General features: G+C 32.4%; 1 protein-coding gene across 1 annotated transcript in view; it reads left to right on the forward strand.

The window, feature by feature from the left end:
• The window catches only part of Dync2h1 (dynein cytoplasmic 2 heavy chain 1), a 374205-nt gene that overhangs the window by 342241 nt on the left and 16454 nt on the right, over positions 1–15510 (forward strand). The window contains 1 exon segment of the mRNA XM_047518130.1: positions 13–94. Within this exon segment, the coding sequence (XP_047374086.1) occupies positions 13–94 (82 nt within the window).

Here is a 15510-nt window from a genome sequence, read left to right on the forward strand (position 1 = left end):
TTACTTTTATAGGGCAATGGGTCATTCTGTGGATAGTCTTAAATTTGTAGCCTCATGGAAAGGTCGACTTCAAGAAGCAAAGCTGCAAATTAAGGTACTAATTTTAGATATTCATCTGCTTGAGAATATGAAATCCCTATCTCAAAGTCACCTATCTTTATATTTATAATACCAGCAAAGATAGATTGTATCACCTATATAATACAATCAAATTTAAAATTTAGCATGAAATAGCTTATAATACAAAATTCAAAAAAATCTACTTATATGCTATTAATAATCTACATCTAAACCATAACCACATAATTTGAGAAAAGGAAAATTACATAAAGAACTGAATCGTGCAAAGGTTAATTGTGTTCATATCTAGTTTGAGTCTACTTTAAAAATTCCTAACTTTACTCCATAGCAGCCCTACCTTGGCATCCATCTGGTCTTTGCAGATAACACTCCAGCTAACAGTACTTCCCATCTCATCTTACCTCATACTGGGGAGAAAAAAAGCTGAGAATTATTTGACCTAACTTCAGTCTTAGACCACTCTAACTGGCAGCTTGGTGAACAGCACAAAAAGAGAAGCTGATTATTATTTGAAGTAGCTTTAGTCTTAGACCATTGTAACTGGCAGCTTGGTGAACAGCACAAAAAGAGAAAGGGCTTAACAACCCTTCGCCCTTGTTCTTGTGCTCAGTGTAGTTCAAGAAATGGAAAGAAAGACAGTTGGCTGTAGATAGTGGCCATCTATTCTTGTACTATTTTGACCAACTTAGTGGAAACAATTCTGTAATTTTTCTTTAAAAGTCTTTTTTCTTTTTTGTTTTTGTGTGTTTTGCTGTGCTGATTGGTTCATGGACGTGTGTGTGTGTATATATATATATATAATATATATATGACATATACATTTTATATATAATATATATGATATATATTATATATGTATACGTGTATGTGTGTATATATATATTTGTTTCTTTGTCTCATTTTTAAAATATTTTAATTGTAGTTATTTTTTCCCTTGCCTTATCTTTTGAGGCTCAGGAGTTTTTTGATTAGTATATTTTGGTTTGGTTTTATATTGTTTTTTTATTTATTGGTTTCTCTTGTTTCTCTTTTCTTCTGCTAACAGCCAAATTCCATTCTGTCTTCAACTCTCCCTTTGTTACTTCTATTTTCTTTCCTCCTTCCTTATAACTATCACATCCTACATCTCTTCTGCAGTCTCTGTTCACCTTTTGAAATTGTAAACTTTTCTACGTTTCTATCACATTTTCTTTTCTATTAACTGTATTCTTACCATCTTTTAGCAATAACTGGTTTATCTAATGCCTGCCCCCACCATTGATGCTTTTGCTGTGCATTCCATAGTTAACACCTATTGTTTGATTTAATGCCATATATAATACATGGTTACTTGTTTTTGCTGTTGGCAATTGCTAGCCCTACCATTTGTTTTTTGTGGCAATTAACGTTGTAGAAGTTATAATAGAAATCAAATATTTAGTTTAATACTATACATTGTTTGCTTTGGTTGTTGCTCTTGTTTGTTTTCCAATGTTCTGTGAGGTACTGGGAACCTACAAGAGCACTACAAGTTCACAGGGTAGAAACTGCTGCTGAAGCGAACTGAACCAAAAGATGGTATACCTTGCTCCACACACAAATTAATGGTGGTCGATCTACAGCTATACTTTACTGCAAAGAATAGGAGAGACAAAAACCCAAACTAACAACCAGGCCCCAAGTAGAAATGGCTAGGACTGGGCCCCCAGCTCCAACCTATGGACACTATACCTACAAGGGCGCGGGGAATCTCAATCCAGATCTCTCTAGGACACTTTGGCAAGTGAAGACTAGACCCTAAAAAGGCCCACATGTAAGAGTGCAAGAAAAATCCCAACAGGTGCCTAAAACCCAACACATGAATATAAAAAATATGAAAAAGCAAGCTAACACAACACCTCCTAAAGGTCATAACTCACCAGTAAATGACCTTCAAAATATTGATGAAATACCAGATAAGGAATTCAAAGAATAATTTTTAAAATGATCAATAAATTACAAGAGAACATGGGAAACCAACGGAATCAATTAAGGAAGTCAGCACAGACTATGAATGAAAAATTCAATAATTAGATAGAACATTGAAATCTTGGAAATGAAAGACAATAAATCAAATAAAATGTTCAATTGAAAGTCTCTCTAATAGAATAGACCATGTTAAAGACAGAATATAAGACCTGGGAGACAAAGTGGCCAGCCTTGAACATTCAGACAAGTAATCATAATCAGAATATACAAGAACTCTGGGACAACATGAAGAGACAAATTTAAGAAGCATTGGAATAAATAATAAATAAATAAATGTAATTCATCACATAAACAAGGCCATCATTTAGTAATCTCAATAGATGCAGAGAAGGCCTTCAACAAAATTCAGCACCCATTCATGATAAAAACACTTAAGATAACTAAGGCATAGAAGGAACCTGCCTCAACATCATAAAGGCTATATATGAGAACTCCAAAGCCAACCTCATAGTAAATAGAGAAAAACTGAAGGCATTTCCTTTAAAATCTTGGACAAGACAAGGATGTCCATTCATTCTTACCATTCCTATTTAATATAGTGCTAGAAATTCTAAACAGAGCAATTAAGCAAGAGAAGGAAATGAAAGGGATAAAATAGGAAAGGAAGAAGTCAAATTATCACTATTTACAGGTATGATCCTATACCTAGAAGATAAAAATCCACCAAAAGACTGATGATGGAGTTCATAAACAAATTTGGCAAAGTAACAGGTTACAAAAAATCAACATACAAAAATCAATAACTTTCCTATATACCAATAACTAATCTGCTGAGAAAGAAATCAGTAAAATAACTCCATTTCCTATAGGCTTTTTAAAAAGTATGTAGGAATAAATGTAACCAAGATGGTTTCTAGTTCCTAATAGAACTAGAAAAAAGTCCTAAAATTCATTTGAAAGCATGAAAAACTCAGAATAGTCAAAGCAATTTTAAGCTAAAAAAGCAATGCTGAAGGTATCACAATATCTGATTGTAAATTGTACTACAGAGCTATAGTAACAAAAACTGCATGGTACTGGCATAAAAACAGATACATAGATTAGTGATATAGAACAGACACAGAGACGAACCCACACAGATACAGTTATCTGATCCTTTACAATGGTGCCAGGATAATTGATTATTCATATGTAGAATAATGAAACTAGACCCTTATCTCTCATTCTGCCCACAATTGCCTCAAAATGGATCTAAGACCTCAGAATTAGGCCAGAAACTACACAACTTCTAGAAGAAAATGTAGAGTCCATACTCCAACATTTAGGCACAGGCAAAAATTTTCTCAATAGAACTCCTAAAGCTAAAGAAATAATACCAAGAGTTAAAAAATGGGACAGCATCAAATTAAAAAGCTTCTTTATAGCAAAGGAAACAATTAGTAATGTAAAGATAGAACCCACATATGGGAGAAAAACTTTAGTAGCTACCTTTTTGACAGAGGATTAATGTCTAGAATACATAAAGAACTTGATAACAAAAAGGGAAAAAAAGAAAAAAAATTCAGTAAAGGGGTAAATGAACTAAACAGACTCTTCTTAAAAGAAGAAATACAAATGGCCAACAAATACATTTTTAAAAGTGTTAAACATCATTATCAAATAGGGAAATACAAATCAAAACTACACTGAGATTTCATTTCACACCAGTCAGAATGACTTTATTAAGAATGTAAATAATAATAAATACTGGAGAGGGTGTGGAGAAAAAGGAACAGCTTTATACTGTTGGTGGGACTGTAAGTTAGTACAATCACTATGGAAATTAGTATGGAGGCTCTTCAAAAGACTAGGCATGGAACCACCACATGACCCATCTATACTACTTCTTAGTGTTTATCCTATAGAAATAAAGTCATCTTAGTACAATGATACCTGCATACCCACATTTACAGAAGCACAACTCACAATAGCCAAACTATAGAACCAGCCTTGGTGTCCATCAACAGATGAATAAAGAGAATATACAGTCTGAATAATTTTTTTAAAAAAAGAGAATATGGTATAGATACACAATGGAATACTACTCAGCCATAAATAGAAATGAAATTATGGCATTTGCCTGTAAATGAATGGAACTGGAGGATCTCGTGCTAAGTGAAATAAGCCAATCCCTAAAAACCAAAGGACAAATGTATGTGGATGCTAACTCACAATAAGAGCGAAAGTAAGGAAGAATAGAAGTACTTTGGATTAGACAATGGAGAATGAAGAGAAGGAAGGGGGAACAGGAATAGAAAAGATAGAATGCATTGGACATTACTTTCCTATGTGCATATATGAATACACGACCAACGTAATTCTACATTCATTTACAACCAGAAGAATGGGAAGTTATACTCCATATATGCGTCATGTCAAAATACATTCTACAGTCATGTATAATTAATAAGGACAAATAAAATTTTCAAAAAGAATATATGAATACAATGAAGTTTTATTCAGTCATAAAAATGACTGAAATTATGTCATTTGCAGGAAAATGGATAGAACTAGAGACCCATCATTTTAAGTGAAATAAGCTAAACTCAGAAGATTAAGGGTCATATGTTTTATATGTGGAAGCTAGAGAGGAAAAAGGAAAAAAAAAGGGAAGGGGTGGATCCCATAAACATCACGGGAGATCAGGGAGGAAAGGGACCAAGGGGTGGGAGGTGGGGAGGGAGGAAGAAAGTGCTAGGGAGTGATATTGGCTAAATTGTCTTATTATATTGTGCACATGTATGAATATAGAATAACAAATCCCATCAACATGTATGACTATAAGGCACCAATAAAAAATGTGGGAAAAAAAAGTGAATATACCCTTCAACCTAGCAGCTTCACTTCTGTACCCAGAGAAACTAGCAAATGTGCATAGAGATTCACAAACCAATATGTTTATTGCAGTAATGGTGAACAACTAGAAATCACATAAATATTCAAAGCAGAAAATGAATAATATGTTATTAATAAAATGAAATATTGTACCCCTGTTACAAATGAAAGAACAAAATGAATACACCTTAAAATCAATGATGAAGTAAAAATATAGTTTACAAATAGTAAAGGCTCATTTATATGCCTTTCATTTAGTAACTGTTAATATTCAAATAGCTTATCTTACCCTTTATATGCAGTTTGAAAACATGAAAAACAATATTATTGTTTATGTTTACTTATATTTAGCAATTATATACTGCAAAATTTAGGACAATGACTAGGTTGGATGAGAAGGAAGTAGAATAGGAAAGGTAAAGTATATACAGAACACATCAACTACATCTGTTACAGTTTATTTGCTTAGAAATGTGAAACAAAAGTGGCTGTATATTAAGGTCTAATAAAACTGATAGGAATATGTAGGTTTAAAATTCTTAAGATTTCATATGTTCAAAATATTTTTGATAGGAGGCTTCAGACATGTAAAGCCAAATAAAAACTTACTAAAAACTCATGCTTTAATGTGAAGACAATCAAATCCAAGTGAAATTTCAGTTCAAATGAGAAGCATTTAAGAAAGTCAGCATCATACATGGAATATGGCTTTCTGTTTTTAGTGAACAAAGACACTACTGTTTCTATTGCTAACTGTTATTGAAATGAGAAACCAAGAGTAGAATATCTGAATAGCCCTTTTGAAATAGATTGTGACCATGGTACTTATTTGAAATATATGTGGTTGACCTAATGTACATTATCCCTCAATAAGAGTTTTTGAAACTATAAACAAAAACAAATGTCTTTTTATAAACTTAGTTTTGTAATTGCTCCATGTTTTCAAATGTTTTGATCAAAGGTTCAAGTATGTATACCATTATAAATACAAAATGATTTTTGGTTTAATGATTTTTTTCTTTTCCTATTTGATTAAATTGAAAGCTATACATTTACAAGTAACCCAAGAATAATTAGAAGAAGTATTATTACTGAAGATGCACATTTATATGCCTTTCCCTTAGTAACTTTATATTCAAATAGTTTATATGCATGATGATCAGAAGATGGCCTTAACAATGTGATTCTTTTACTATAATATAAACAAATAAGCTTTAGTCTCCATCATTATTTCTTTGCATTCAGCATTTCTGTACTGGTCAAGCACAGTAAGGCACTAAAGTCCAAAATAGACTTCTATCAAATTTATAGCAAAAATTATGAACTATGCCCCATAGTTTAATTGTTAAGTATAACTAGAAACTTTATGCTTTATCATTTAATAGAGTTGAATAAACAGTGAAAGAACAATGTTGTTAAAATTATAGTGCAGTGGTGGTACATCCCTGTAATCCCAGTGGTTCAGGAGACCAAGGCAGGAGGACTTTTTTTTTTCTTTTTTTGTGATGCTAGGGATTGAACCCAGGGCCTTGTGCTTGCAAGGGAAGCACTCTACCAACTGAGCTATCTCCCCAGCCCAGGAGGATTTTGAGTTCAAGCAAGACATAAGCAACTCAGTGAGGCCCTATCTCTAAATAAAATACCAAAAATAGGGCTGGGGATGAGGCTCAGTGATTGAGTGCCCCTGAGTTTAATCCCTGGTACCCCTCCATCCTCCACCAAAAAAAAATTAAGTATGCTCTGATGTATAAATGAAATGATAGAATAGACTCAATTATCTAGAATAAATTGAAAAATTTTTGCAAAATTAAATATTATAGACAAATGTCTTAAAATTTCTGTTTAAACCTTTATTTTGTTTCACTTAAATAAAATGCATAAATATATGAAATAATTTTAGGTGTCTAAAAATTAGAAGATAATGTAGGTTAAATAATAAATGTTATTGAACATTTATGTCTCAGGTGATTTTCCAAGTATTTTAAATATATTATTATATAGGAATTTTTATTTACCATTCATTTTTTACTTGTATGTGGAGAGATGATTGCTAATGTTGAGACTCCTAAATTCTCTCTAGCTTCTTTACTCTCTTCACAGGGAATGAATTCTTTTACCTGGGTATGGTTTTGAAGAACCCAGGACCTAATACTGCCTCTTCTTTATGCTTTTCTTTTGGGTGTAGACATAATGCTCTTCTTCAAGGAGTCCTTGTTTAGGGTGGCATGTTCTTTGGCTCAGCACTATTATGGTTAAAAATTAAGCTTTTTTAATCTTTGCATTTAATATTAGGAAGACCATGTGCCTAGAGAACTATTAAAATCTGCTATCTTTTTCAGTCATTAAGGTAGTGTTTTGGGCCTATATGCTTTTACTTTTTCCTCTAATGCAGAACTCCATTTGATAAAAGACTACAATTTATTGATCCCATTCTAATACCTGCTATATAATAGTTTCATTTCCATAATTGAGGTAGATAATATTTTTGTTGTATTTTATTGATGAAGAAACAGAAAATTTGAGCACTCAGATCCCAAAGCCTGTACATTAACAATGGAGCCATACTTTGTGTTTTCTGGACCTAGACACAGAAATATAATTAGAAATTAAGTGGCTGACTCTTTAATATATTTAGAGTCATATTCAATTCTTATGGTCTAAGAATAACTGAGTTTACTTTCATTTTATTCTCTCTGTGGGACTCAAGTGATTGGTTTAATGGTTGCAATTAAAAGAAACTAACTCTATTCCTTTGTGTCTATACCAAATTTTCTTCATCCATTAGTCCACTTATTGACATTTAGGTTGATTTTGTATCTTGGCTGTTGTGAATAGTGCTGCAATAAACATGGAAAAACATGGAAGTACAGTTGTCTTTTTGACTGGTTGATTTCATTTATTTTGTGAATACACCCAGTGTTGGGATTGTTGTATTCAAATGTAGGATAGTCCTAGTTTTGGATTTTTGAGGAACGTCTAAACTGTTTTGCATAATGATTGTACTAATTTAAATTCCCATCAATAATGTATATGAGTTTCTCTTTACATGAGAAATAATAAATTTTGGTGTTGTATTGCACAGCAAGGTGAATATAAAAATAATGCATTATATATCACAGAATAGGGGAGAAGACTTAAAATGTACTTACCATAAAGAAATGACAAAAATTTGAGGTGTAGATAAGCTAATTACCCTGAGTTGATCACTACTTGATGTGTACATGAATCAAAAATCAGTTTTACCTCAAATATGTAAAATATTACATATCAAAATATCTTTTAAAATTAAATAACCTTCAGAAAAAGATTATTTTGCTTTAAACATATGGGCTAACTCACATCAAAGGAAAAACTGAAGAGGCAAGCTTCAAAAAGGACATGAGAAAGTGACTTAAGTTTTAATGGCAAGCTCTAAAGAGCTCCATTAAACACTTCTGTCCATCCATGCAAGATTCAAATTCTTCACTTGAAGACTGTCCCTTTCCTGCATTAGTAAGAAGAGGACAGTTTAGCTAAGAGTCCTATGAGTGCTGAACCAGTGGAGGAGGAGTAATTCCATGAATAGAATCTAGACCGCAAACTGTCACCAGAAGAATGGGTTCTTCACCCACAAAACCAGTAGCAACACATTTTACGATCACCAATAGAGGTAATACAGGCAGCTTCTCCTGCTATTGTAGCTGGCAAAAAATGTTCCAAAAAAACCATTAATACTTGTATATACGAGATATACATGTGACTTAGGAGAACATTATAATTCTGTTACACAGTTGGTGAACACAGCTACTGAAAATTGCAGCTAGTTAACAAAATGTTACACAATTATGTTTTAGTACAGTGTACCAATCTGAGTATTCCTAACACGTGCTAGATTGTTCTAAATGCTACTCAACTACCTTACATCAGTTTTATGAATAAGCTTACTGCCAGGCTTTTTAGAAATACATCAGAGATAAACTTTAGCCAGTGTCCATTAGTGGTGTTTTTAAAACATATAAATTGATTGTGGTGAATATCACTTATAGACCAAGGTGGTACCTATTCACTGATACATTTTTATCATTTTTATTTATATAACATCCTGGATATTTTTTTCTGTTTTCAAATAAATTTTTAAATGTTTAGAAATTTTAAAATTTTTAAATGTTTTAAAAGTTCACCCCACTTAAGAATAAAAAAGCAAGCTCCACTATGACACCCTTCTTTAGAAACCTCAAACTTAGTTTTAACAATTGCTTTGTTTCTCTTTTTACTCTTTTACTATATTTTTAAATCAAGACACTGTACATATAAGCCTTTAAATTTGTTTTTAAATAGCATATTTGGACCCATAGAATGGGAAAAGATACTTGAAGTTATGTATCTATAAGGGACTTTTACCTGGAATCTATAAATAACTCATAACTAATTACTAAAACAAAGATGAGCAAAGCATCAAGATATAAATTTCTCCAAAAAAGATATACAAATTGCCAATAAGCACATAAAAAGATGCTCAATATCATAAGGTATCAAGGAAATTAAAATCTAAACCAGTCATACCATTTCACACCAAGATGGCTATAATCAAAAACATACGTGCTGGGAAGAATGTGGCAAAGCTGAACCCTTCATGTGCCTTGGTGGAAATGTGAAATTGTGCTGCCACTCTGGCAGTGCCTCGAAGTTGAAGAGTTCCATGTGACCCAGCAATTCCACTCCTACATGTTTGTCCACAGAAAATCTTGTACCAATGTTCATATCATTATCTATAATACCAAAAAGTAGAAGGAATCTAAATGACCAACTGATGAGTAAAAAATTAGTCTATTCAAACAGTGAAATAGTGTTTAAACATAAAAAAGGAATGAAGTTTGGCTACAACATGGATGAATCTTGAAAACATCGTTATAAAAATCAGTCATAATAAAACCACCTATTATAGGATTTAATTTACATAAAATGCTCAGAATATAGAAATCTATATGGACAGAAAATAGGTTAGTAACCACTGACCTATTTCACCAAGGGTAGGGTGAAAGAAATTAATGGGGTGAGAACTTTAGTGTATGAAGTTTCTTTGGGGATGAAGAAAGTGTTCTAAAATTGAGTACAATGATGGTTACACAACTGAGTATACTGAAATTCATTTAATATTTAAAAAGTTTTTATGTCTTAATAATTAATGGCAATAATGATGTTCTATAAAAAGTTTATTAGAAATCGCATTTTCTTTTTCCTCATTTAAAAATCATGACCTTTTACTACTTGTCAGTGGTTTCAAATCTGCAAATATCAATGAAGTCATATTTTCTTACTTTTATCATTCATTAGAGCTAGCATTAAAATGTCACCTACATATTTTTTTTTTACTGGTTAACAGTTTTGCTTAATTGTTGATAGTTATAATAAATGTACAAATTTAACTCAGTCATGAGATGTAGTATTTAGATAACCATACCCACATAGAAAATCAGCTTTCATAACTATGAGAACAATCTATTTAAAATTTTATATTAATGAATATTTTTACTCTAATAAATTTTACTTCCATTTCTTTGGGTTATATGATGAAATGTAGACTTTTGACACTCTGTTTTAGTTTCTAAAAACAAAAATGTCTTTACATTCCACAAATCCTAAAATTTTAATGTATTTATGGCTTTTAAAATAAAGCTTAAATTTTAGGTTTATTTTTGAAGTATGTAAAAGTCAAATATTGGAATACAGAAGTGCTATTAAAGGTGGAACAATTTTATAATGTATTTATTCAACAGATATAGTAATATTCCTTGTACCTCATTCATTGCTTCAGTTATTCATTCAATAAATATATGCATTTTAGAATACACTATGAGCTAATGCATCAGAAATAGATGGTGATAAAAAAGACATTACTTAAGCTTATTTTCTGTTGGGGAGATCTATTGGAAAAGATAGATATTAAAAATTATTACATTAAATGGGAACGTATCTCAGTTTATAGGAATCAAGAAAATATTCTATGAGGAAATACGGTTTAAATTGTTATCTGTAGAAGAAGCCAAGAAATGTTGATAAGAATGAAGTGTTCATAAATTCCTCAATAAGACTCCTAAAGGGCAAGAAGTAAAATCAACAATCAATAAATGCAACATTATCAAACTAAAAAGCTTCACAGCAAAAGAAACAATCAAGAATGTGAGCAAAGAGCCTACAGAATGGGAGAAATCCTTTGCCACCTGCACATCAGGTATAACATTAATCTCCAAGATATACAAGAAACTTAACACATACACACACACAAAAAAATAACCCAGTCAATATATTTAAAGGAACTGAATAGACACTTCACAAAAGAAGAAATATGATAGGTCCACAAATATATTAAAAAAATGTTCAACATCTCTAGCAATTAGAGAAATACAAATGAAAGCTACACTGAGAATTCACCTTACTCCAGAGTGGCAACAATCAAGAACCTAAGTAACAATAAATGGTGGTGAGGATGTGGGGAAAAAGGTACACTCATACACTGCTGGTAGAACTACAAATTGGTACAACCACTCTGGAAAGCAGTAGAAGATGTCTCAGAAAACCTGGAATGGAAATCACCATTTGACCCAGCTATCCCACTCTGTCTATACTCAAAGGACTTATAATCAGCATACTACAGGGACACAGCCACATCAATGTTTATAGCAGCTCAATTCACAATAGCTAAACTATGAAACCAACTTAGGTGCCCTTCAAGAGATGAATGGATAAAGAACATGTGACATATATACACAATGGAATATTGCTCAGCCATAAAGAAGAATGAAATTGTGACATTTGCTGGTAAATGGATGGAACTGGAGAATATCCTGCTAAGTGAAATAAGTCAAATCCCCCCAAAAACAAAGGCTGAATGTTCTCTCTGATATGCAGATGCTAACACACAATAAGGTGGGAGAGAGAATAGAATTTCATTGAATTACACAAAGGGGAGTGAAGGGAAGAGAGGGAGAATTGGAATAAAAAAGACAGTAGAATGAATCAGATATCTTTCCTATCCTCATATATGAATACATGACCAGTGTAACTCCATATCATGTACTGTCACAAGAATGGGAAGTTATACTCCACATATGTATAATATGTCAAAATATATTTTGTCATGTATAACTAACAAAAAGGAACAAATAAAAAAAATCGTATTCAGAGCAGAAGGAATATTTGAGGAAATCTGGAGGGGAGAGATCATGTGCATTCAAGACCCTAGCTGAAACCAAGAAAGATCAGAGTACACTGTAGAGAAGAGAAAAACTGACATTACAAAGTTCAGTGATGCCAAGGTTTAAGTTATTTTTCAAAATTAACCTGAGGACAGTAGAAATCTATCAAAGGATTTTAAAATGCAAAGAATGACATGATCAGATTTGTTTTTGAAAGACTGATTTACCACACACAACATATTAATATTGAATCATGAAGAAATAGGAAGCTTGAAGAGAACAATAACAGGTAATAAAACTTAATCAGTAATAAAAAGCTTCCCAAGTAAAATCCTAAGACCAAAAGACTTCACTGATGAATATTAAAAAAATGAATACCAATTCTCAAGTTACTCCAAACAATGGAAAAAGAGAACATTCTTCTAAACACATTTTAGTATCCCTGATACTAAAAGTAAAAGACACTCTAAAAGCAGGGAGGGGCAATATTTTTGATGAATAGGTGGAAAAAAGATCCTCAAAAAAATACTAGTAAATTGGAATGAAGTTTTGTGCCAAGATCATGGACGCTGCCTGCCTAAATCTGTTCAGGAGAGTCAGTAACATGATAGCCAAGCTTGCCAAAACCTGCGCCCTTCGCATCAGCCCTGATAAGCTGAACTTCATACTTTCTGACAAGCTGGCAATGGAAGAGTGAGCATGTGGTGTGAACTGGAGCAGGAGAACTTTTTCAGTGAATTTCAAATGGAGAGTGTCTTGGCAGAAAACAATGAGATCTATTTAGAACTGATAACAGAAAACTTATCTAGAGCTTTGAAAACTGCCCAGAATGCCAGAACCTTGAAAATCAAGCTGACTAATAAATACTCTCCCTGCCTCACAGTATATGTAGAGCTGTTATCTGTGTCAAGCATGACATCCCCATAAAGGTTATTCTTAGAAAATTGTGGAAGGCTTTACAAGAACCCTCAGTCCCAGATTCTGACGTATTTGCCAGTCTTGAAGACTATGAGGAGTGTTGCGGAAAAAATGAAAAACATCAGCCGTCATCTTGTTATTGAAGCAAACCTAAATGGAGAATTGAACTTGACGATAGAAACTGAATTAGTATGTGTTACAACTCATTTTAAAGATCTTGGAAATCCTCCATTAGCTTCCAAAATTACTTTTCAGGATAGAAACCCAGAAGAGATGGCTGGAGTGCACATAGATATCAGGAAGCTCCTCCGGTTTTTTGCTGGACAGCAAGTGAATCCTACAAAGTCCTTATGCAGTATTGTGAATAACAGGATTGTTCATTTTGATTTGCTTCATGAAGATGTCTCCCTATAGTATTTCATCCCAGAATTGCCCTCACACCACCCCACCGGATTTGAGAGCCCAGAGGCCTTTGTCCTGATGGGAGAGGCAGTGGAGTGAAGTGTTCTGAGTCACTTGTCTGTCCTCTCAACACCACAAATCTCTACACCATGCTTATTTCTCCCTCTATGATATTTTAGCTAAAAAGCAAATCAGTGCAACAGTTGGATAAACATATTTATGTTAAAAAATACTAGTAAATTGAGTCTAACAACACATTAAATGATTAAAAAGATTATACACAGCAATCAGGTAGAGAATGAAATTCAAATGGTATTTAAACTGGAAGAGGAATCCAGATTGTCTTTTTGTAGATGACATGATTTTCTAGAGAGAATTCCTAAAACTTTACCAAAAAAATAAAAAAAGAAAGCAATAAATGAATTTAGCAAATGTTTAGGACACAAAATCAGCTTATGAAAATCAGCATTGATATATGAAATGGAAGAAAATAATCCCATTTATGATAGCTGTAAAAAATAGGAATAAAATCAGTCAAAAGGTGAAAGATCTCTATAATGAAAATTATAAAACATTGAATGAAAACAAAAAATGGGAAAACATCCCATATTCGTGGATTAGAAGAATATTGTTAAAATGTTCATACTACCCCAAGTGACCTATGATTCAGTGCAATGCCAATCAAAATTCCAGTGCCATTTTTCACCAAAATATATATGGAACCACACACATCTTGAGCAAAAAGAACAAAGCATTATATTACCTGACTTCAAAATATACTGCAGAGCTGTAGAAATCAAAATAGCATCATAAAAACATAGTCTAATGGAACAGAATGCAGAACCCATAAGTAAGTTCAACTATAACCAACTGGTTTTCAACAAAGATACTAAGAAAATACATTGGAAAAAGGACAATCATTTCAAAAAGTGGTACTGGGAAAATTAGGTATCCAAAAATGAAAGAATGAAACTAGACTGAAGTCTCTCAGCAGTTATAAAATGGATTAAATAATTAAATGTAAGACCTGAAACAATGAAATAACTAGAAGGAAACTTAATAGAAATTAGATTTTAGATAAAGCACAGGAAACTAATGCAAAAATAGATAAATGAGATTACATTAAATGAAAATGCTTCTGCACAACCAAATAAACAAGTGAAAAGACTAAAGAATGGGAGAAAACATTTGCAACTACACACCAGATAAGGTATAGATATCTAGAATACATAGGGAACTTCAAAAACTCTATAGCAAAAAAAAAAAAAAAAAAAAAAATTCTCCTAAAAAAGCATACAAACAGACAATTGATTTATTTAAAAATGCTCAACATCATTATCATCAGGGAAATGAAAATCAAAACCACAATGAGATATCACCTTCCCCAATATGACTATTCAAAATTTTAAAGATAAGTGCTGGCAAGGATGTGGAGTAAAAAGTCTGCACACTTGTTGGTGGGAATATAATATGGTGGTCAGGGTTCCACAAAAAATTAGAAATAGACCTACCATATGATCCAGCAGTTCCATTAGTGGGTATATAGCCAAAGGAAATGAAATTCGTAGGTCAAAACAAAACACTCCCATGTTTATTACAGCACTATTTCCAGTATGCAAGAAAATGAAAGCAACCTAAGTATCCATCAAACAATGTCTATATGTGGTGCATTTAGACAATGGAATACTAGTTGGTCATAAAAAGAATATTATCCTGTCATTTCTGACAATATGGATGGAACTGGAGATCATTATATTAAGTGAAGTAAGCCTGTCATAGAAAGATAGTTTCTGCATCATCTCTCTCTTAGAATTATTATAAATTCAAAAAATTATAATTTAAACCATCAGAAGTTGAAGACCAGCTAGAGTATGTTAAAACTTGTAGGTACTATATAAGATTGCTTATATTTTATACCAAGTATAGACTGTGGGAATATAGATTGGCTATGAAGGCAAAATGTTGGAAGAGCTATGATTGCAAAAATACTCTACATTGTTGCCATTAGAGTAGGTTAACAGTGAAGAAACTAAAATAATGAGCACTAAGAAATATGAAACTAATATTACCTATAGAAACTATAGTTTCATTTTCAAAATTCAGTTTTTACCAG

This window comes from Sciurus carolinensis, chromosome 11 (assembly GCF_902686445.1).
Source record: "Sciurus carolinensis chromosome 11, mSciCar1.2, whole genome shotgun sequence".
Taxonomy (NCBI): Eukaryota; Metazoa; Chordata; class Mammalia; order Rodentia; family Sciuridae; genus Sciurus; species Sciurus carolinensis.